The sequence below is a fragment of the Crinia signifera genome, chromosome 1 (assembly GCF_055691185.1).
Source record: "Crinia signifera chromosome 1, ASM5569118v1, whole genome shotgun sequence".
Lineage (NCBI taxonomy): Eukaryota > Metazoa > Chordata > Amphibia > Anura > Myobatrachidae > Crinia > Crinia signifera.
In genome coordinates, this window is record NC_139217.1 from 358,555,972 (window position 1) to 358,577,295 (window position 21,324).

Consider the following 21,324-nt stretch of genomic DNA (forward strand, 5'->3'; position numbering starts at 1 on the left):
ATCCCGACAGTCAAAACCCCACGACCCCTATAGAGGGAGAATAGAATAGGTGGCGAGCGTAGCAGCCACCGTGCCCGCAAGGGGCTTCGTTGCGCTCACCATGCTGTCTGGGTCCGGCCAGTCGGGATAATGACTGTCGGACCCTATACCACAACCGGGGTGGGAAAGTACATTGCAGAAGCCATCACTTTGACAGGGTTTTAACTAGTAAAATATAAAAGTTCAATCTACTCCCATTATTATAGTCAATTGGCTTTCCATTTACAGTATATGCAGACCTGAGCTGTCATTCCTCTTATAAGTAGACATAACACAGACATCCCTGAAGTCATTCTGCATCCACTTTGCTTGGAGTCTCATAATTCTAGATTGCTTAGTCATGCCTGACTGTGGGCTGAGCACAGCAGAACAAAAGGCAGCAGCAGCACGAGACCCGTTTCCTGTTTTCTGCAGCCCGAAGAGCACACGGTGAGTTCTCTCTGGTAACCTTTCTCTGCATGCTAAAGTGCAGGTCAGTAAGTTTAGTTACTGTGTACCAGACTACTGCTTTCACCTCAGGGGTCCGTACAAGATGTACTATATTAACTACTAATATGACATGAGCGTGTTTAACCCAAATATTGTAAATGGTAACCGGTCTATTCATGAAGCAGTGAAAAGAGTGTACCATGGCAACCAATCAGGCGCTATGTATAATTTTATAGAATGCACTAGATAAATGCTACTTCAAAGCTGATTGGTTGAGGTGTGCAACTCGTTAATAGATTAATTAAGAAAGCCAGGAAGAGACCTGCTAGATCGAGCACTATGATTGGACATCGTAATGCTTCTGCTGGAGAGTGGAGACCCATGAATGTCATAAGACTAGGCTGCCTCTGGCGTTACTAGTTCTGCATATCCTCTGTTACTATGCATTGTATTATATGGATGTCTAGATGTGATTTATTGTTACATGTTCTTCCTACCCTGAAATGTTCCTATAAAGCAGGTTTTTTTTTCTTTGTACCAAATAACCAGTTTATGATCAGGAGTTGGACCTAAATACATTCCCAGCTGTGATTTTGTATGCAGCAGATATGCCAGTGTCACAGCTGCTGGATGTTTTGTACAGATGCCCAGAATTGGTGTCTCTGACTCCAACAAATCAAACATTCTTTTTTTTTTTTTTTTACCCGGCCACTCCCTGAATTGTGTTAATGGCTATACCCAGGGGTGAATTGGGAACTAAAAATGGCCCTGGAAAAAATTCTAGAGGTGGCACCAATACAAATGTAGGCAGAGCTAACACCAATATGAATAGGCTAAATACATCCCTACACCTGTGAGGAAGCTGTCGGTTTCAGTGCAGTGGCGTAACTAAGTTTTGGGCCGCCCCGCCAAGCACCCCCAATCCCCTGCAGCCTTACCTATGGCGCTGGTCCCGGCGGCTCCGTTCTTCTTCTGCTGAGGACCACCACAAAATGGCCGCCCCCATACAGCAGACAGTTTGAGAACAGTGTGCTATATGGGGGCGGCCATTTTGTGGTGGTCCTCAGCAGAAGAACAGAGCCGCCGGGACCAGCGAAATAGGTAAGTCTGCGGGGGGGTGTAACTATAGCACCCACATGCACAGCGCCGGGCTGCGGTGCTATAGTTACGCCGCTGCTTCAGTGTGCTTGGCAGTCTAGTGACCTCCCAGGCCAGACGTGTCAAAGTTGCGCCCTCCAGCTGTTGTGGAACTGCACATTCCAGCATGCCTTCCACGGTTTTATCACTCCCTCAATAGAAAATCTGCGGCAGGGAACTCTGGGATGTGTAGTTCCTCAACTGCTGCAGGGACAAAAGATTGACACTCCTGTCCCAGGCTGTTAATATAATACCCAACCTCTCCCACTGAGACTGACCACATCTCAAAACCACCATGCTGCCCCCTGCATGCCCCCCTCCGTCCTCTACCCATACGAACACCTCAGCCCTGCACTGATCAGTAATGAATCAGGCCCATATCAGGCCTTAGATGAGTATTTGCAGCCTTGGATACTCTGTTCTCTGAATTGGCAAATGTGGTGTGTGTGCGTGAGACGGGGCCACTACTCTGGGCAGGGCCAGTACATAAAAATAAGTGACTGGCTGAGAAGTGGCCTCACAGGTGCGTTGGCCTACCGGGAATCTTCCCTCTGTGGCCAATCAGCCCACACATCTGCTGGTGAAAATTAGAATAGGTGTGTGTGTGTGTGTGTGTGTGTTTATAATAGTTAATACTTATTATTTGTATCTGTTAGATCAGTGTTTTTTAACCAGTGTGCCGTGAGCAGTTCTCAAATGTCAACCCTCCCCATGTCGACCTAATGCTCATGTGGACCTTCAGTCATGTAGACCTAATGTCTGTTTATTCTACGATCCATACCTAATGGGCCTTATTCTAGTTCACTCTTTCTGACAAAATCCTTCTTAGATGGACAAAACCATGTGCACTGCAGGTGGGGCAGATGTTACTTGTGCAGAGAGAGTTAGATTTGGGTGGGGTTTTACTTCAAAGTGAGATCTATATTGCAGTGTAAAAATAAAGCAGTCAGTATTTACCCTGCACAGAAACAAAATAACTCGCCCAAATCTAATTCTCTTTGCACATTTTACATCTGCCCCCCTGCAGTGCACATGGTTTTGTCCATCTAAGAAGGATTTTGTAAGAGTGAACTAGAATAAGGCCCAATGTTCCCAATGCCAGTTAGTGGCTGTGCAGTAGGGTTGGGGTGTGGGGTCTACGCTAGGGACTTCTGCATTGTTGTGAAGCCTGTGAATTGCATGCAGTAAAACCAGTAAAACCTGCTAAGCTATTATCTGTGAATTGCCAAGCTGTAATCCCCTGTATGGTGACCAAACGTCTAAAAACTTTCCATGTGGCCATGATCACAATCCAGTAATCAGGTGCCTGACTGTCATTCATTGAGCCTGCAGATCCCTTCAGCAGGCAGAAAGATGAATGACCTGTTGTGCACAATTTGGTCACAACATTCCGTGTAGGCATGATGAACTATGCGGCCAGGGATGTAGTCTGCAGAGCGGAGAAGCATCGGGCAGGAAAGGCGTTCTCCCCACTCTGCAGTCTCTACTGCCGGCTGCATATATAAAAATTTAATTATCTAAGTCCCCCCCCCCCTGCTGCTTCAATGTAACAATTGGGAAGAATCATATAATCATTTCTAAACATTGTTTCTGTTTATAAGTCATAAATAATTTTATTCCCATTTAAAAAAAAAAAAAAGTCCTGTATATTTCAGTTACAGATATGTCCTATACACCATGTGGCATAAGTGAGCAGCCAGGTCCTGTGCTAAGCATCTTTTTTGTATGAATTTGCATCCTTTGCTGCTTTCAGATATGTGAATCAGGAATTGCCGGGCCTAGCAAGCCAGACTAATTCCTGGGTCTCAACTAGGGTTACCAACTCGACCCTTTAATTCGGGACACATATTAATTACGGGTGTGGTATGGGACTCCGGCAGTTGGGATCCTGACAGTCATTATCCCGACGTTGGGATCCCGACTGCCCGGAGTCAGACAGCATGGCGAGTGCAAAAAAGCCCCTTGCGGGCTCGCTGCGCTCGCCACGCTGCGGGCACGGTGGCTCGCTGCGCGAGCCACCTATTCTATTCTCCCTCTATGGGGGACGTGGACCCCCACGAGGGTAAATAGCGGGTGGGCGTCGGTCACCCGGCTGCCGGCGTTTTGACAGTCGGGATGCCGACGTTGGGTAAATGACTGTCGGGATCCCATCCGGCACCCATTAATTACACAGGTTCTGTGGCTGGCTTTCACCTGGTTTTAAACTGCCACAGAACCTGTGTAATTAATATGTGTCCCGAATTAAAGTAATGAGTTGGTTACCCTAGTCTCAACTCATGATCCCAGTCAGGGTTAATTTTCACACATGCAGAAATCCTGTGTTGATGCAAGTTCACATGCAAAAGCCTAGGACATAGCTCAGTGGTTCCCAAACTGTGTGCCTAGGCTCCATGGGGTGCATCAGGATACTTGAAGGGGTGCCTTGGATTGGTGGTCCAGGATCAATTCAAATTATTTATGTTCAATGTAAAAGGCAAAACCAGTGCTGGTGGCTGCCAGTCATAAAACATGTGGACAAACAGAAACAAATATTGCCCCTCACTAGATAATTTAACCTAAGTATGACTTAAAAATAAGAAACTTTTGGCCTAGGGGTGTCTTGAAACTGGTACTCTAGGGTGCCGATATTCAAAATTTTAGTTTAATCTTAGTCACTTGTTATGCACAACAGAACATGGCACGGAAAAAGACACAATAGTGTATGAGAACATGCTAGAATGGAAAAAAAAAAAATATATGTGACCACATTTTGGTCCTGACGGCAGGGTAACACCCGAAACAACGTTGACAGCCTCACAATAAATACTGTTTCTTCTAAGCCCTGGAGTGACGCCTTACTATATATATATATATATATATATATATATATATATATATATATATATCTTGTGTAGTTTCATGGCGCCGTGCTACTTCCGGGTTCTACGCTCGCCACAAACTATGTTAAAAAATGTAACTTAACTCCATGCCAACATGGATAATTCATACCTCCACTATCCATGTTGGCATGGAGTTGATTTTAAATAGCGTAGCGAGCCACCGAGCCCGCAGCGTTGGCAAGCGAAGCGAGCCCTGCAAGGGGACTCAGACGCACGGCGCCATACTGGTGCCGTGAAACTACACAAGTACTGTATATGTATATATGTATGGCCTTGTTCTAGTTCACTCTTTCTAACCAAATCCTTCTTAGATGGACAAAACCATGTGCACTGCAGGGGGGCAGATGTAAAATGTGCAGAGAGAATTAGATTTGGGTGAGTTATTTTGTTTCTGTGCAGGGTAAATACTGGCTGCTTTATTTTTACACTGCAATATAGATCTCACTTTGAAGTAAAACCCCACCCAAATCTAATTCTCTCTGCACAAGTAACATCTGCCCCCCTGCAGTGCACATGGTTTTGTCCATCTAAGAAGGATTTTGTCAGAGTGAACTAGAATAAGGCCCTTAGTGTGTATTATAAGATCCTTTTTTGTTTGTTTGTTTCATCTGACATCGTATATTCATTCTTTCAAATTCAACTTTCAAGGTTCCTCCGATAAGTACAGAACAGCCGTGTGGAAATCATTTGCTTGGGCTGACTATCTGCTGCTTGAATGTCTAAAGGGAAGGAACAGAGGATCTTGGAGTTTGTGCTGCAGAATGCAGAGCGTGGAAACCCTCAGAGCGTGGTGGACCATATTGATAAATACTGCAGCCAGAAAGAATGGGCCATGAATGTGGGAGATGAGAAAGGTAATATGCTGCCCATCCATTAAGATGTAGGCTATCAGGGATTTGCCTAATATGGCTGCACATTCTTTTGTATGCATGTCTGCGGTTTTATTGGTTATGAGTGCATACTGTATAAATTGCATTTCCATACACCGTGGATGTGTGCATACAAGCTAGTTCAGTCTGTTATTTAAAATGTGGATCCATGAAGAAATGCATATTTAAATGCTTTTTAGCGCATTTGATTGCATTTATATTGAGCGTCCTTTGAGATGAACATAAGTTTTCATTTGCGTTTACATGCATCAGTGCACTAAAGTGGAGTCAGAAGCATCTACGTAGCGTAGAGCTCCACAAGGTAACCGAGCGTAACCAGCGGAATTCTGTGCGGTCTCATTTAGTACAGCCACTTGTATGTTCACATCAGTTTAGAGTCACTTAACATGCATTAAAGATGAATGTTCAATGCATAATATTAACACCAGAGACTACACAGGCTTGCAGCCAGGAGCAGCTTCCTCTACATAGACTTCTTTCCTCCATTTTCTCTGATTACTAGATACCAGCCTCTTGGAATAATGGAACATAACATGTCAGCAGCTGAACTGCCCAGTCTGGCACCATATAGTGGTTGCCAGCGCACAAAACGCTTAAATCCAATCCAATTGAGGTACCATTTGAAAATTGATCATTAACAAGTGCACATTATATTGTTTATTTACAAATCTGTAAAAAATTGACAATATCCTGTTTACATGCTATATTTTCCACTGCAATGTATCTGATCAGTGTATGAAAAACATGAGGGAAAAGACTAGCAGCACTGCTACATTACTACCCCTGTGCAGCCTGTCACACCCCCCCCCCCCCCTCCCCCGACACCTGAAACAGAACCCGCTTAACTACTTTTCCCTTTCTACGTAACCAAAAATCAGTAATTGAGGAACTATTTGAAAGATGCTAAATTTTCCCACAGGCCACCTAGTTTTATTTTAAACCTATTTAATTGCTCTCATCCAAAATCTGGTAATTTTTCAAGTGTTTATTAACAAATTTTTTAGTACTTTCATTTCTACTTCAGATTGATGTGTAAGAATATGTGAATGATGTAGTTGTATTTTAGGTCTGATCCTAGATAATGTGCTCAAAGAGACTGACCCGACAGTGGCTTTGGAGCTGGGCACGTACTGTGGATATTCTGCTGTCCGGATCGCTCGCTTATTAAAGCCTGGAGCTCGTCTGCTTACTGTGGAAATGAATCCAGTTCATGCCAATGTGGCCAATCAGATGATTGAGTTTGCTGGAGTTCAGGATAAGGTACTTAATGGGTTCTTAAGAGTTGATTGCTGTTGTGTAAATTCATAAACCTATAGCATCTTTCCTATCTATTATTGAATGACTACACAGGCATTCAGATCTTTGAGTGCATGCGCAAGCCAAAATAGCAACAGATGGTCAAATTGCAAAAGGTTTTTTTTTTTATATTTTTGCTGACCGGAATCCAGCATTTGGCGATGGACATCTGCCGTTCTCAGTGATGTCAGCACTGGTCTTTGTTGAGTTTACAGATTTGAGATTGTGGTTTACATGGGTGAATTCAATCATATACCAATTTCAGGGGCAGATTTATTAAGCTTGGAGAAGAGATAAACTGGAGATAAAGCGGAGAAAAGGTAAAAGGAGATAAAGCACTAGCCAATCAGCTGTGTTTGAAAAAGATTGATTGGCTGGTGCTTTATCTCCTTTTACCTTTTCTCCGCTTTATTTACAGTTTATCTCTTCTTCAAGCTTAATAAATCTGCCCCTCCGTGTCTCCTACACTGCACCACTTCTAGTCCTAGAGATCATTTGTTACTTAGATTACAAGGTCACCATTTCATCATTATTTTATACAGAACATTTGAAGTCAACCTGGTGATCGGTATACAAAACCACCTGTCATGTGGGCGGGTTCATTTCTTCCATGGAAGAGAGGCTGCATCAGATATTATATATAATCTTACCCACTCTGTTATTTTCCCATAATTCTGTGACCTCCAATGTAAATTTCTCATTCCCTCTGAAAACTTGTAATTGCTCCAGAAAATTTTACTCTAAGATCTATCTTTCCCATTAACCATTGAAGTGAACTTTTTTTTTTAATCAAAGGTCCCCACATGACCTGTATGAACTGTGTTAAGAAACTGGAGAAATTGATGTAAAAGTGTGATTGAATAAAGATTTAAAGGCATACGCCCCCAGTTCCACTGTGTTAAACTAAAAGAATGTTGACAAACGACTATAGTTGGTACAGTGTGATGTTTCCAGATCCTACAGCAGGATGCATGTGAGGCTGTGCATCTGTGTGTACTTTGCCCCACATTTGGTGTAAGTGTCCTTAACTCTCTGGTAGTCTTGGCACTCCCGTGTCCAAGACTTCTCTTGTGCTACCCCCCTGCACTGGAACAACCTCCAACCTCCCGCCACCTATCAGGCTTTCTGATTCCCTTACCTCCTTCAAGCGCTCCCTCAAAACCAACTTCTGCTGACTAGCCTATTCCTCCTCCTATCCTGCCTACCCTACCCCTCCATCTGTTCCCATCCGTTCCTTCTTATCCTATTGTTTTTCGTTCATCCACCCACCTCCTTAGATTCTGTTAACTCTTATGAGTAGGGCCCTCTTTCCCCACGTACTCACCCTACCTCTTTTCCTCACCAGTGCTCTTGCCCTGTTCTCCCCTTCCTATACTTCATCTTCAGTCTCTTCGAAAATTTCGACACCTACTTCAGAACTGATGCTGATTTTAGTTATACCCATATTTATGCTGTATTTTATCAACACACCCTATATGTTACCTTGTAATTTGTTTTTTTGTTTGCTATGTACGGCGCTGTGGACACTTTGTGGCGCCTTTAAAAATAAACAAACTACTTCTGGTATGGTGCCATAGACTAATTTTTTTATAATCACAAATTTCATCTTCTGGCATCCACCCAACTGAAATTACTATGGCACGGTCACTGCCACTAATTGCCAGCTGGCATGTATCTCCCTCACAATCTCCTGGGTTTGGTATGATGACCGTATACTATTACAACCAATATGAAAAAAAAAACATCCATCATTTGACAATTTTTTTGTGCCACTATTTACACGGCTCTCATTCTCCATTTTAAATTGGGTACTTGTGTACTTTAACGGTGCTAGCATGGCGCCGTGCGTCTGTGCCCCCTTGCGGGGATCGCTGCGCTCGTTGGTATGGAGTTTGCAGCCCAACAGCTGGACACAGACCGTGAAACTACACAAGTGCCTTAAATTGTATTGAGCTTCCCTAGGTACCGGATCCGATAGCATTGGATAGATGTCTCTCTTCCTCTTCTCTCCTCCTGTCTTTTTTTTTTTTTTGTCATCCTGAAATGTTTTTCCGGTACTTGTTTCCTAGTAAGGCGCCACAGATTATAATTGTATGCCATTGGGTCCAAAAAAATCCGGCGCATCGCATGGGACCGACCCGATTTTACATTGGACTCAATGTTGAAAGCCACCAGACCCCATTTTTTATTGTATACCCACCCTGATGGGTAATTACTACTTGAAATGCCCCCCCCATTGTTAACACCACGCCACACCACGATCAACGTCAACCCGAAGTGTGGCAAGCCCGCAAGGGGTGGCGGTACGTGTCCTCCGACCTTTTCATTCCCCCACTATCCACGTCGGCGTGGAGTGGATTTTAGATAGTGTGGCGGCCACCGAGCCTGAAGCGTGCAGAGCGGACGCGTATTACTTCACACATATTACGCGTCCCCTCGCAGGGCTCGCTGTGCTTGCAACGCTTCGGGCTCGGTGGCTCGCCACATATATAAAATCAACTCCACGCAGTCGTGGATATCAGGGGTATGAAAAGGTCGGAGGACGCGTACCGCCGCCGCTCTCCACGCTTCGGGTTCACTTTGATCGTGTCGTTGGGTTAACAATGGGGGGGCATTTGAATTAATAATTAACCATCAGGCTGGGTTTACAAGTAAAAATCGGGTCTGGGGGGCATTTAACATTGGGTCCAATGTAAAATCGGGTCCGTCGCATCGCATGCCATGCGACTTATTTTTATTATATTAAAATGTCTTTAAAGCCCGAAAATTGGGTCGGTCGGGTCCCATCACATACCTTAAGTTAAGGTATGCGATGGGACCCGACGGGCGCCGTGCTAGGAAACAAGTACAATTTTCCCCATCTTTCTTCAGTTCTCCACATCTTACCCCATTTCCTCTTTACTGTAAAATTGGCCACTGTACTGGAATTTGGAATCTGGTTTTTAAGAGCTTTGTGTAGCAAATATATGGCTGTATTAGCATTTGTGCCTGTCTTGTATTCCGTGACCTTGCATAGACTGGCCTGCAGAAATACAATAGTAATGTGTAGGTATCAATGAAACTGCATCAAATTCTAATGAAAATGTCATTACAATAATGTCTCTTATTCTCCAGGTGAAGGTACTGCAGGGTTCCACAGAACAGATCATTCCCACCCTGAAAACTGACCATGGGCTCCAGCACATAGACTTTGTATTTATTGATCATTTTGGGGACAGATACACAGCTGACACAAAGTTACTTGAGGTAAGTAAGATGCTGATGCATAGCTGTCAGTATTCCCTGAAACACATAAGCTTGTGTAGCCCCTCATACAGGAGCATGGGTAAATACCCCTTTTCCAGCTAAGGGGGTGATTCGCGTTCACTTGCAAAACACATTTTGGTTTCCTAATGGACAAAACCATGTGCACTGCAGGTGGGACAGATGTAACTTGCAGAGAGTTAGATTTGGGTTATTTTGAGTGATTTTATTTCTGTGCAGGGTAAATACTGACTTCTTCATATAGATATGTTTGATGTACAAACCCTACCCAAATGTAACTCTCTCTGCAGGTTACATCTGGCCCACCTGCAGTGCACATGGTTTTGTCCATTAGCAAACCAAATGAGCTTTGCAAGTGAATTTGAATAAGGCCTAAATCCAGGGTCTGACCTGGGTAATAAAGTTTCAATTATAACACTATAATGAAATAGATGGGGATTTGCCCATAGGAACTACTCAGATTCTACTTATTCAGCACAATTTAGAAGTAAAGAAGCTTAATAAATTTACCCCTAACAGTCCAGCTTTTAAGGATAGCCATACTTTAGCAAAGGTGACTTAATTTAAGCTATTTCTGCAGGGTGACTACTGTCCCAGGGCATTTCTGGCCCACCACTTCTATTAAGGGCAGTGGGGTTAATTTAATTGCAGGTGAAGTGAGCAAGTTGCTGTGGGATGTAAATGCCGGCAAAGCATCGCACACAGCGCTTGGGTATGGCATCCGCTCTAAGTGCAGGCGAGCTGGCTCTCCATGGGTATTGAATTAGATGACCTAGGTTACCCATTCACACTAACCTGTAATTTTGGTTCTTACTGTGTTTAACCCAGGTCACCACCCATGTTTTTCTTTACATGGACCCTTTTACAGCAATCCACAATCTGGGTTAACTTGATAATAACCCAGTTGAATCGGCAATGTGTTGGGTGTGGGCTACATGAGCTTAAAAAACACCCCTGAGTCTGACCCTGGTCTATTTGTCTAGTTTAGGCATGTCCAAACTGTGGCCCTCCAGCTGTTGTGAAACTCCACATCCCAGCATACCTTGCCATAGTTTTAAACATTCCCTAATAGCAAAACTGTGGCAAGGCATCATGGGACTTGTAGTTTCACAACAGCTGGAGGGCCATAGTTTGGACACGCCTGGTTTAGTTTATCTTTGGTTGTATGTGATGCATAATCTTGACACATGATAGAAACTATGGTAGCAATGTTTGTGTTCCAAATTTAAACAACTTTGCTCTAAAACATTCTTGTTCTCGAGTCTTATCCGGCCATTGAGAGTCAGCAGTATTTCTCAGCCTGTTATGTGGGACAAATATCCATTTTTATTCCTCATCTGCATAAATGGTCATGTTCTTTCATGAATTTATTTGATAGGTTTAAGGTCAGAGGACTTTTACGGTCAGATATGTACAGTTGTGTTTGCAAATAATTTATTCACTGATTTATTATGATAATGCAATCCAATATATGACCACTGGAATAGGAAAAATTTCTTTTTTAAATAGTTAGGAAGAAAAAACTCATTAGTGTATTTAATTTCTAATTTATCGGTACTTGTTTCCTAGCACGGCGCCCATCGGGTCCCATTGCATACCTTAACTTAACTTATGCGATGGGACCCGACTTCGGGCTTTTTTTTTTTTTTTTTGAGGTTTTCCCATTATAATGGCATGCGATGCGACCGACCCGATTTTACATTGTACATAGGAATTTAACATTACATACAATCGGGTCCATTGTATGCCATTATAATGGCATACAATGCGACCAATGCGATGGACCCGATTTTACATAGGAAGCAATGTTAAATGGCCCCCCATACCCAATTTTTGATAGAACTTACCCATCAGGGTGGGTATACAATGTCAAATGCACCCCCACCCCACGATGAACGCCAACCCGAAGAGTGGCGAGCGGCGGCGGTACGCGTCCTCCGACCTTTTCATACCCCAACTATCCTCGTCGGCGTGGAGTTGATTTTATATAGTGAGATGAGCGGACGCGTAATACCTCTGAAGTTATGCGCGTCCCCTCGCGGGGCTCGCCACGCTTCGGGCTTGGTGGCTTGCCACACTATATAAAGTCAACTCCACGCCGACGTGGATAGTGGGGGTATGAAAAGGTCGGAGGACACTTACCACCGCGGGCTCGCTGCGCTTGCCACGCTTCGGGTTCACGTTGATCGTGGTGTGGCATTAACAATGGGGTGGCATATAATGAAAAATGGGGTCTGGGGGGCATTTAACATTGGCCCCAATGTAAAATCGGGTCTCAGGGACCATTTAACATTGGTTCCAATGTAAAAAATCGGGTTGGACGCATTGCATGCGATTGACCCGATTGCATACAATTAAAAACGGTGGCGCCGTGCTAGGAAACAAGTACCAATTAATCTTCCAGACATTGCTCACATCTAAGGTGGTGCTAACTACTGCCAGCTTTGTTGATCAGAGTTTACCTGAATGCTGTGAAATGTAGCCACGGGGTGAGAGTAGGGAAACCTAACAAACAGTACCTCATGCCACCAGCTGGAATAATGGAGATTGCTTTGGATCAACCAGTCAATCTTATACAATTTTTCATAAAACATTTTATTTCAAATTGAATTATGCTACAGTATGTATAGTCAATATTTGTTCATGTTTAGCTACTAAGTAAAATGTATTATACAAAGAGTGGTGGTAACCTGCGCTCAGGACTATTAGTGGCTGGTGTATAGTAATTCTGATGTGCACGTTGCTATAAATAGTGGTATTGGTACAAATATAATGCTGAACTACACGGAAGTAACAGTGGTGACAGAAATGCAGTGTAGTGATGTGCACGAGGGAAATATGAATAACCAGAAAACATGGGATGTACAAACCATGAGATGCACAATATATGCTATACGGATGGTAATGAAGAAAATAGGCTGTATAGGCAAGCAGTAGATGGATTTATTGTGATAATGCACAACAATACTGCCAAAGGTATGCAAGTGGGGATGGGGTATCGTGGGCTGCTGAGCATCGGGGTGGTTATGGTGGGCTGCTGGGCAGCGGGATGGGGGTGAGTTCACAGTCCAGGCGTGAGGGGAGAGAGAAATGTCACAATGGGGGTGGGTGAGTGCAGAGGGGCTGGCGTCCCGTCCCCTCCGCAGTGCACCTCTCACCTGTGGTCACCGCTGCAAAGTTCCTCTGGGTCCCGGCTCTTCTGTCCGCTTGTGAAGTCCTTCTTGCCGGAGCTCGTTCAGCGCTGCGGCTGTGTGGCTAGCCCGGCTCCACAGTGCCTGAGCGGGATTGTCACTTCCGGGTTGCGGCGTGGGGTTTCCCCGTCAAGCGGACAGAAGAGCCAGGACCCAGAGGAACTTTGCAGCGGTGAACACAGGTGAGAGGTGCACTGCGGAGGGGACGGGACGCCAGCCCCTCTGCACCACCACCCCTGTACACTCACCCACCCCCATTGTGACTGTGAAATTTCTCTCTCCTCACGTCTGGACTGTGAACTCACCCCCATCCCGCTGCCCAGCAGCCCACCATAACCACCCCGCTGCTCAGCAGCCCACCATACCCCATCCCCACTTGCATACCTTTGGCAGTATTGTTGTGCATTACCACAATAAATCCATCTACTGCTTGCCTATACAGCCTATTTTCTTCATTACCACCCGTGTAGCATATATTGTGCATCTCATGGTTTGTACATCTCATGTTTTCTGGTTATTCATATTTCCCTCGTGCACATCACCACACTGCATTTCTGTCACCACTGTTACTTCCGTGCAGTTCAGCATTATATTTGTACCAATACCACTATTTATAGCAACGTGCACATCAGAATTACTATACACCAGCCACTAATATTCCTGAGCGCAGGTTACCACCACTCTTTGTATATTGAATTATTTAGCTGAGATCTAGGTCTTTTCAGCAGTAACCTTGCAGCCGTAACATTGAGTAGACAACATTACAGTGAGCGCAGCCCTCCTTCCTCTCTAGCTTAAATGCACCCAAGAATGCATACATTTTACTTAATCAATAACAGTTCTACCAATAATAAAGCTGCACTGTTTTACTATTTATTTGTATGACACCATAAGGGTTCTGAGGCACCAAAGAACGAACATGAGCAAAACAAGAAAACAACTTACAGTATAAGAATGAAGGACAAATACATAGTATATAAACATTAATGTAGCAGCCATCAGAATACTGAAATAAGCATCAGGATGGCAGGTTGGGTGCTCCTTTTGTAGGAAGTATTAACTGGACGATAGTCTAATAGAGGGGAAAGCACATGGGGAGAGGGCCCTTCTCGTGAGAGCTTACATTCTCAAGGGGAGGGGCTGAGACAGGAGGCGGGTTGAAGTGAGGATAGACGGCTGAGTTTGATGAAGAGAGCCCATGGTACTTATGTAGTATCTGGACGCCCGATTTTTTGATTGTATGCCTTAAGTTAAGGCATCCAATCAACGCGATGCGATAATCGCATCCGACCAAATTGAATGCGATGGACCCGATTTTCCACCTATTGCACCCAATTTTTAATCTAGCCTTTGGCACAGCTGGCAAAAATTGGGAAAAGGCTATTTAAGGAGGTTAGGAAGGTGTAAAATCTGATGGTGTTTGGAGAGGACAAACTGACGGTATGAGAGAGGTGCTTTTGGAGATTTACTTTCTGATATGGCTACAGCGTTGACATCATCGGCTGCGTCATCTGCAACACTGTTCACACTGCCGCAGACTGAGGACGCTGCTATTCTCTTTTTGCAAGAACATGGCCTTCTGCCCACCACAGCCACCTGCGACAATGGCCATCCCATGAGATTGAATACAGCTGAGCAGAAGTGGCGGTGTTATGTGAAGGTGTGCAACAAGAAAAAAAAGTCTCCGTGCTGCGCTGTTCTGCCCTGGATGCCGGCTCCCTTTTGTCAATATTGTTAGGTTTATCTACTGCTGGAGCCAGGAGCTAACATCAGTAAGCTTCTGTAAAAAGGAGCTTAACTTGTCAATCAAAACAGTGGTCACATATAATGCATTTATGCGTGAGGCCTGTGAGCAGGATCTCCTGGCTCATCCACAGCGCAGGATTGGCGGACCAGGGAAAGTGGTGGAGGTGGACGAAACTGTCTTTGTGCGGCGTGAGGCCAATGTGGGCCGAATACTTCCCCAGCAATGGGTGTTTGGTGGGGTCTGCAGGGAGACTGGGCAATGCTTCATGCTGCCAGTTGCCCAGAGGGATGCTGCAACCCTGATGGCAGCTATTGTAGCTAACATTGAACCCGGATCCACTGTTCTGTCAGACTGCTGGCGGGCATACCGAACCAGCGAGTTGGAAGCGGCTGGTTACATGCTAGGGTGAATCACCGCTTTAACTTCGTAGACCCGGAAAGTGGGGCACACACCCAAACTATTGGACGTTTATGGGGTTGTGCAAAATGGAGGAACAAGTGCCAGCGGGGAACAGTTTGCCACAATCTTGCCAGCTACATGGGCGAGTTTGTCTGGCGCAAATGTCTGGCAGGTGATGATGTCTTTGGCTTATTGAGTAAAGGTAATGCATGGAGTATACGTCCAAAGTAATTTTTTGTTGTATTTTTCTTATATTTCTGATGTCATTTTCAATATTATTTTGGATGTTGTTCTTTTTTGGATTACTTGACTTTCTGTTTCAAATATATCGTTAATCTTTAACTCCAGTTGTCATTAATGTGTCAGATGCAAGTGAGATATGACTTTTTCATACCCCTACTATCCAAGTGGGCATGGAGTTGGATATAAACCTGTAGCGAGGGGACACAGATTTCTAAAACAGTATCCTGCGTCCCCTCGCAGGGCTCAGTGGCTCGCCACAGGTTTATATCCAACTCCATGCCCACTTGGATAGTGGGGAAATGAAATGGGCCCATTTACCCATAGAATCCTATGTTAAAATGGACTTCATTTTAACATTGAATCTGGGCGTCCAGATACTACATAAGTACCGAGCCCATTTAACGTTTTGTAGAGTGGTGGAGAATTCCAGAGGTAGAAAGCACCACAGGCAAAATCCTGGAGGTGGGAATGGGAGGAAGTCAGTTGGCAGGAGAGGTGGCATGTATTTGTGGAGTGAAGAGGGCAGGTGAGAGTGTTAAGGGAGAGAAGGTCAGATATATAAATGGGATAGGGATGGGTGAGGTGTGTGTGTGTGTGTGTGTGTGTTTTTATCTTGATGTGGAAGGGGGAGTCAGTAAAGGACTTGTAAGAAAGGAGAAGCGGATGTAGTACGTATGGAGAATTGGGCAGCAGAATGGAGGATAGGCTGGAGTCGAGAGATGAGTTTGTCTGGGAGGCCCGATATGTGGAGATTACAGTAGTCCAATCTGGAGCTGTCCAGCGAGTGGATGAGGGTTTGAGTAGCATCCAGGGTGAGAAATATTTTTGAGATTGAACGTCCTGATGTTTCAATGTGAAATTTGAAGGAGAGGGAGGAATTAAGTTCTTGAGCACTAGAGGAGATAGTTGTGCCATCAATAGATTAAATTGTGGGAAGTAAGGTTATGCATGAGCGTAGGGAAATTATTAGTTTAGTAGACATGTCAAGTTAGCCTCTCTGCTACTACTCTTCTTGGATGTCCCAGCACTTTCGCTAAAAAGAGAAGGGGGCAATGAAGGAAGGGGTGGGAAAGATGGGGACAGGCATAAATAGAGCACAGAGGTACGGGTATGTAATAAGGTCTAATGTGGATGGGGGGCTGATTTATATATATATGTATTTATTTTCTTTTTTTATATTGTGCTCTTTCTCCATTAGGAATTACAGCACTTAACAATATAGTATGTTCTAAAATATACTAGAAACTAGGTTTAGCTTTGTGCAACCTTGGGGATAATACAAATACCTCAGGGGAGGCAGCCATGCTGGGAGTGCTACACTGGTTATAATCTATGAATAAGTACTACAAGGATATAGTACATATATACACTGCTCAAAAAAAAATAAAGGGAACACAATGTAATTCCAAGTCAGTCACACTTCTGTGAAATTAAACTGTCCACTTAGGAAGTAATACTGATTGACAAGCAATTTCGCATGCTGTTGTGCAAATGGAAGAAACAGGTGGAAATTTATAGGCAATTAGCAAAACACTCCTAATAAAGGAGTTGTTCTGCAGGTGGTGACCACAGACCACTTCTATGCTTTATGGCTGATATTTTGGTCACTTTTGAAAGCTGGTCGTGCTTTCACTCTAGTGGTAGCATGAGACAGAGTCTACAACCCACACAAGTGGCTCAGGTAGTGCAGCTCATCCAGGATGGCACATCAATGTGAGCTGTGGCAAGAAGGTTTGCTGTGTCTGTCAGCATAGTGTCCAGAGCATGGAGGCGCTACCAGGAGACAGGCCAGTGCATCAGGAAATGTGGCGATGTGGAGGAGGCCAACAACCCAGCAGCAGAACCGCTACCTCTGCCTTTGTGCAAGGAGGAACAGGAGGAGCATTGCCAGAGCCCTGCAAAATGATCTCAAGCAGGCCATAAATTTGCATGTGTCTACTCAAAAGGTCCGAAACAGACCCCATGAGGGTGGTATGAGGGCCCGACGTCCACAAACACTGTGCAGGACGTTTGGCATTGTACCAGAGAACACCAAGATTGGCAAATTCGCCACTGGCGCCCTGTGCTTTTCACAGATAAAGCAGGTTCACACTGAGCACGTGACAAAGTCTGGAGACGCCACGGAGAACGTTCTGCTGCCTGCAACATCCTCCAGCATGACCGGTTTGGCAGTGGGTCAGTAATGTTGTGGGTTGGTATTTCTTTGGGGTGCTGCACAGCCCTCCATGTGCTTGCCAGAGGTAGCCTGACTGCCATTAGGTACAGAGAGGAGATCCTCAGATCCCTTGTGAGATCATATGCTGGTGCGGTTGGCCCTGGGATCCTCCTAATGCAAGACCATGCTAGACCTCATGTGGCTGGAGTGTGTCAGCAGTTCCTGCAAGACGAAGGCATTGATGCTATGGACTGGCCCGCTCATTCCTCTGACCTGAATCCAATTGAGCACATCTGGGACATCATGTCTCGCTCCATCCACCAACAGACTGCCCAGGAGTTAGCGGATGCTTTAGTCCAGGTATGGGAGGAGATCCCTCAGGAGACCATCTGCCACCTCATCAAGAGCATGCCCAGGTGTTGTAGGGAGGTCATACAGGCACGTGGAGGCCAAACACACTATTGAGCCTCATTTTGAATTGTTTTATGGACATTACATCAAAGTTGGATCAGCCTGTGGTGTGTTTTTTTAGTGTGACTCCAAATCCAAATATCCATGGGTTAATAAATTTGATTTCCATTGATAATTTTTGTGTGATTTTGTGGTCGGCACATTCAACTATGTGAAGAAAAAAATATTTAATAGGACTATTTCATTCATTCAGATCTCGGATGTGTTATGTGACCTATGCTGTCCACCCAGATGGGTTTCTCTGTGGGCAGGATGTGGGTCCAGTGGATGTTTTTGTGCAGGGATTATCATACTACCACACAAGTATTTGCTTTCCAATATATGCATTGGGTCCTTGTATGGCTCGTCTCCTACAGTGGTGTAACATTCGTAGTACGCTCACCATGGCTGCCTCATCTGGTGCACTTGTGGTTGGGATAAAAAAAAAAACATGGACCTGAGTATACATTGAACTCACCTATTTTTGGTAATGTCTTTTAGGGGTAATCTATTCCACCCAGGGTAATACACAGAGCGACTAAAATGGCTGCTGCACCTGGTACCTTGGGTGGAGTAAAAAAAAACCATGGAAGTGATTATCCAAAATGCTGCACCACTCCTGCATTATGCTTACTGTGTGCTCAAGGTTTTTTTTTTTTGTCTGTAACTGTACTATCTATAGCCTCTGTAGTATGTGCATTGTTTATGAATGTCTGTAAAGCACCTTGAGTCCTGTTGGAGAAAGTGTACTATCTAAATTAAACCTACCTACTTATGTTAGTGTACCCTTTATTTTTTTTGGAGCAGTGTAGATAAAATGAACTGTAAAGTACCAGGATACCAGCTTCATGAATCAATCTGCTCATATTAGCCTTGACAGTAACAGGTGAGGCAGTCATCCAGGGCGCACTACAAAGGTTACAGGGGGCAGGGTGAGCAATTCACAGAAGTGTAACAAGCAGTGGGAAAGACAAAGAACAGGTGAGGTGGTGTCCAGGATGTGGCAGTAAGGCAAGACAGTAGGTGGCAGTATCAGCATAGGACATTTAGAAGTGCCAGCAAATGTAAGCAGAAATAAAATCTCTTTTCTAGATGAATATTTTGTAAATGAAAGATTGAGTAAATGGCATAAAGGGAAGTCCAAATGATATGATTTTCTTTGACTAAAGTTTGAAAGTACAAATAATTAGGTGTGATTATATAATAAAGCACTTAGGGGTCGATTCAATTAGCTGTGAGCTAATAGCAAGGAACCGGCAGACACAGTACATCAACTTACGCTGAATTTGCAGATTGTAATAATAGAGTTCATGGCTAAATTGTGGCATTAGCTCATGAGCCATTTGCCTTGCTGACTCGTTATGAGTTTAATGAAGGCAGGTATTAAAGAATTATGTGCAAGCAAACCCTGTTAAATGTATTAAAGTTGTGGTGCAATGGTATGGTATTTCATTGTGCTTTCTTATTTCTTCTCTCCAGAAATGTGGCTTACTCAAGAAGGGAACTGTGTTAATAGCAGACAATGTTATTTATCCAGGAGCCCCAGATTTCCTAGAATATGTCCGGAACTGTGGTCGTTATGATTGCACCAACTTCCCATCTCATGTTGAGTATTCGGATAAGGTTGATGCACTGGAGAAGGCCGTGTTCAAAGGATAGAATTGGGATTACCTCAGTGTCAGCTATAATGCATTGTATGTGTTGCAGGTTGTTCAGATACAGGGTATAATAAAAGAGAATGTTTATTAAAGCCATGCACTGGCTGGAACTGCAAGTTACAGTAGGCTTAAGAAGAAAATGATCTACACAAATGTACCAACAGCATAATTGCATTTTCTAAAATAATAAAAAGAAAACCGCAAACATAACAAACCTCTAACCCCAGAGCAGTTTGATCAGGCTCACAAGCACCGGACTGAATCCTCACAGAGTGCAAATAACCATCATTTGCTGCTCTTCCAGAAATGTTCTACTAACAAGCAGTTCCCACTGCCAGAACATATCCATCTAGTTCAGTGGTGTCAACCTCACAGACCAACAGCTGTTGTGAAACTACAGATCCCAGCATGCCCTGCCACAGATTTTATATAATGGATTGCTAAAACTGTGGCAGGGCATGCTAGGATGTGTAGTGCCATAACACATAGGAGAGAAGAAGTGCATGGGACGCGCTGGAAACAATGTATATATTTAATTATGCTTAAAAAGTAAATACATATGGCCAGTGTTTAAAAAAAAAAAAAAAACAATTTATGAACAATATAAAAAATCTCTTATCAATAACCTATTCTGAGATTAGTTGATGGTAAACCTATCGTATAAAATTCATTTATCTCATAGGTTTAAAGAAAAAAAAAGGATTAAATGAATGAAAGACCGAATGGCATCCTCTAATGAGGTAGATGTTTAGGCATTTTTATTTTATTAGATAGTGTCCGTTCGGGAGAGGTAGGGGCATGCACTCCCTATTCCCTTGTCCCTAATTAGAGGATGCCATAGACTGTCTTTCATTCATTTAATCCTTTTTTTTCTTTAAACCTACAAGATAAATTAATTTTATACTATAGGTTTACCATCAACTAATCTCAGAATAGGTTATCGATAAGAGATTTTTTTTTTTGTCAATAAATTAATTATTTTGTTGTTTTGTTAAACACTGGCCAGTGCATTTGTGTATGTAGTTACTTTTGTAAGAATCATTAAATAATTTAATATATACATTGTTTCCAGCGCGTCCCATGCACTTCTTTTCTTTTACTGGTTTCTTTGGGGAAAGGCATTTCCCTGTTTATGCAGATGGTTCTAGCAGCGATCAATCACTCACATTCTTAATCAGTTTTTGTGCAGATGCATATATGGCCGTGGCTCCCTGGGGTGCCTCGGGACACATGCAGGGGTGCCGCGGGTTGGTGGTCCAGGACCAACTCAAATTATTAATGGTTAATTATTTATGAGCAAAACCAGTGCTGGTGGCTGTCAATCATAGAATGTGTACAAACAGAAGCAAATCCTGCCCTTTACCACATAACTGCCACTAAGAATCGCATATAAACCCAATCAAATTAATTTTTTTTGGACCTAGGGGTGCCGTGAAAAAAATTCTGATTCTTTAGGGTGCCGTGAATCAAAAAAGATTGGGAACCCCTGGTATATGGTCTACACCCTTAATGTTTAAATAGACATTGTGTTTGAGAGAATTTAGCAC

The 21,324-nt window shown here is 43.8% G+C and overlaps 1 protein-coding gene across 1 annotated transcript; it reads left to right on the top strand.

Annotated features, from left to right (window-relative positions):
• The first annotated feature begins 321 nt into the window (after nt 1–321).
• On the top strand, nt 322–19,873 carry LOC146009326 (catechol O-methyltransferase-like). The gene is made up of 5 exons (XM_083149590.1): nt 322–468; nt 5,133–5,338; nt 6,441–6,634; nt 9,785–9,916; nt 19,599–19,873. Exons 2-5 carry the CDS (start codon nt 5,200–5,202, stop codon nt 19,776–19,778), a joined length of 645 nt encoding a protein of 214 aa, XP_083005716.1. The 5' UTR covers nt 322–468; nt 5,133–5,199; the 3' UTR covers nt 19,779–19,873.
• Nucleotides 19,874–21,324: the final 1,451 nt, after the last annotated feature.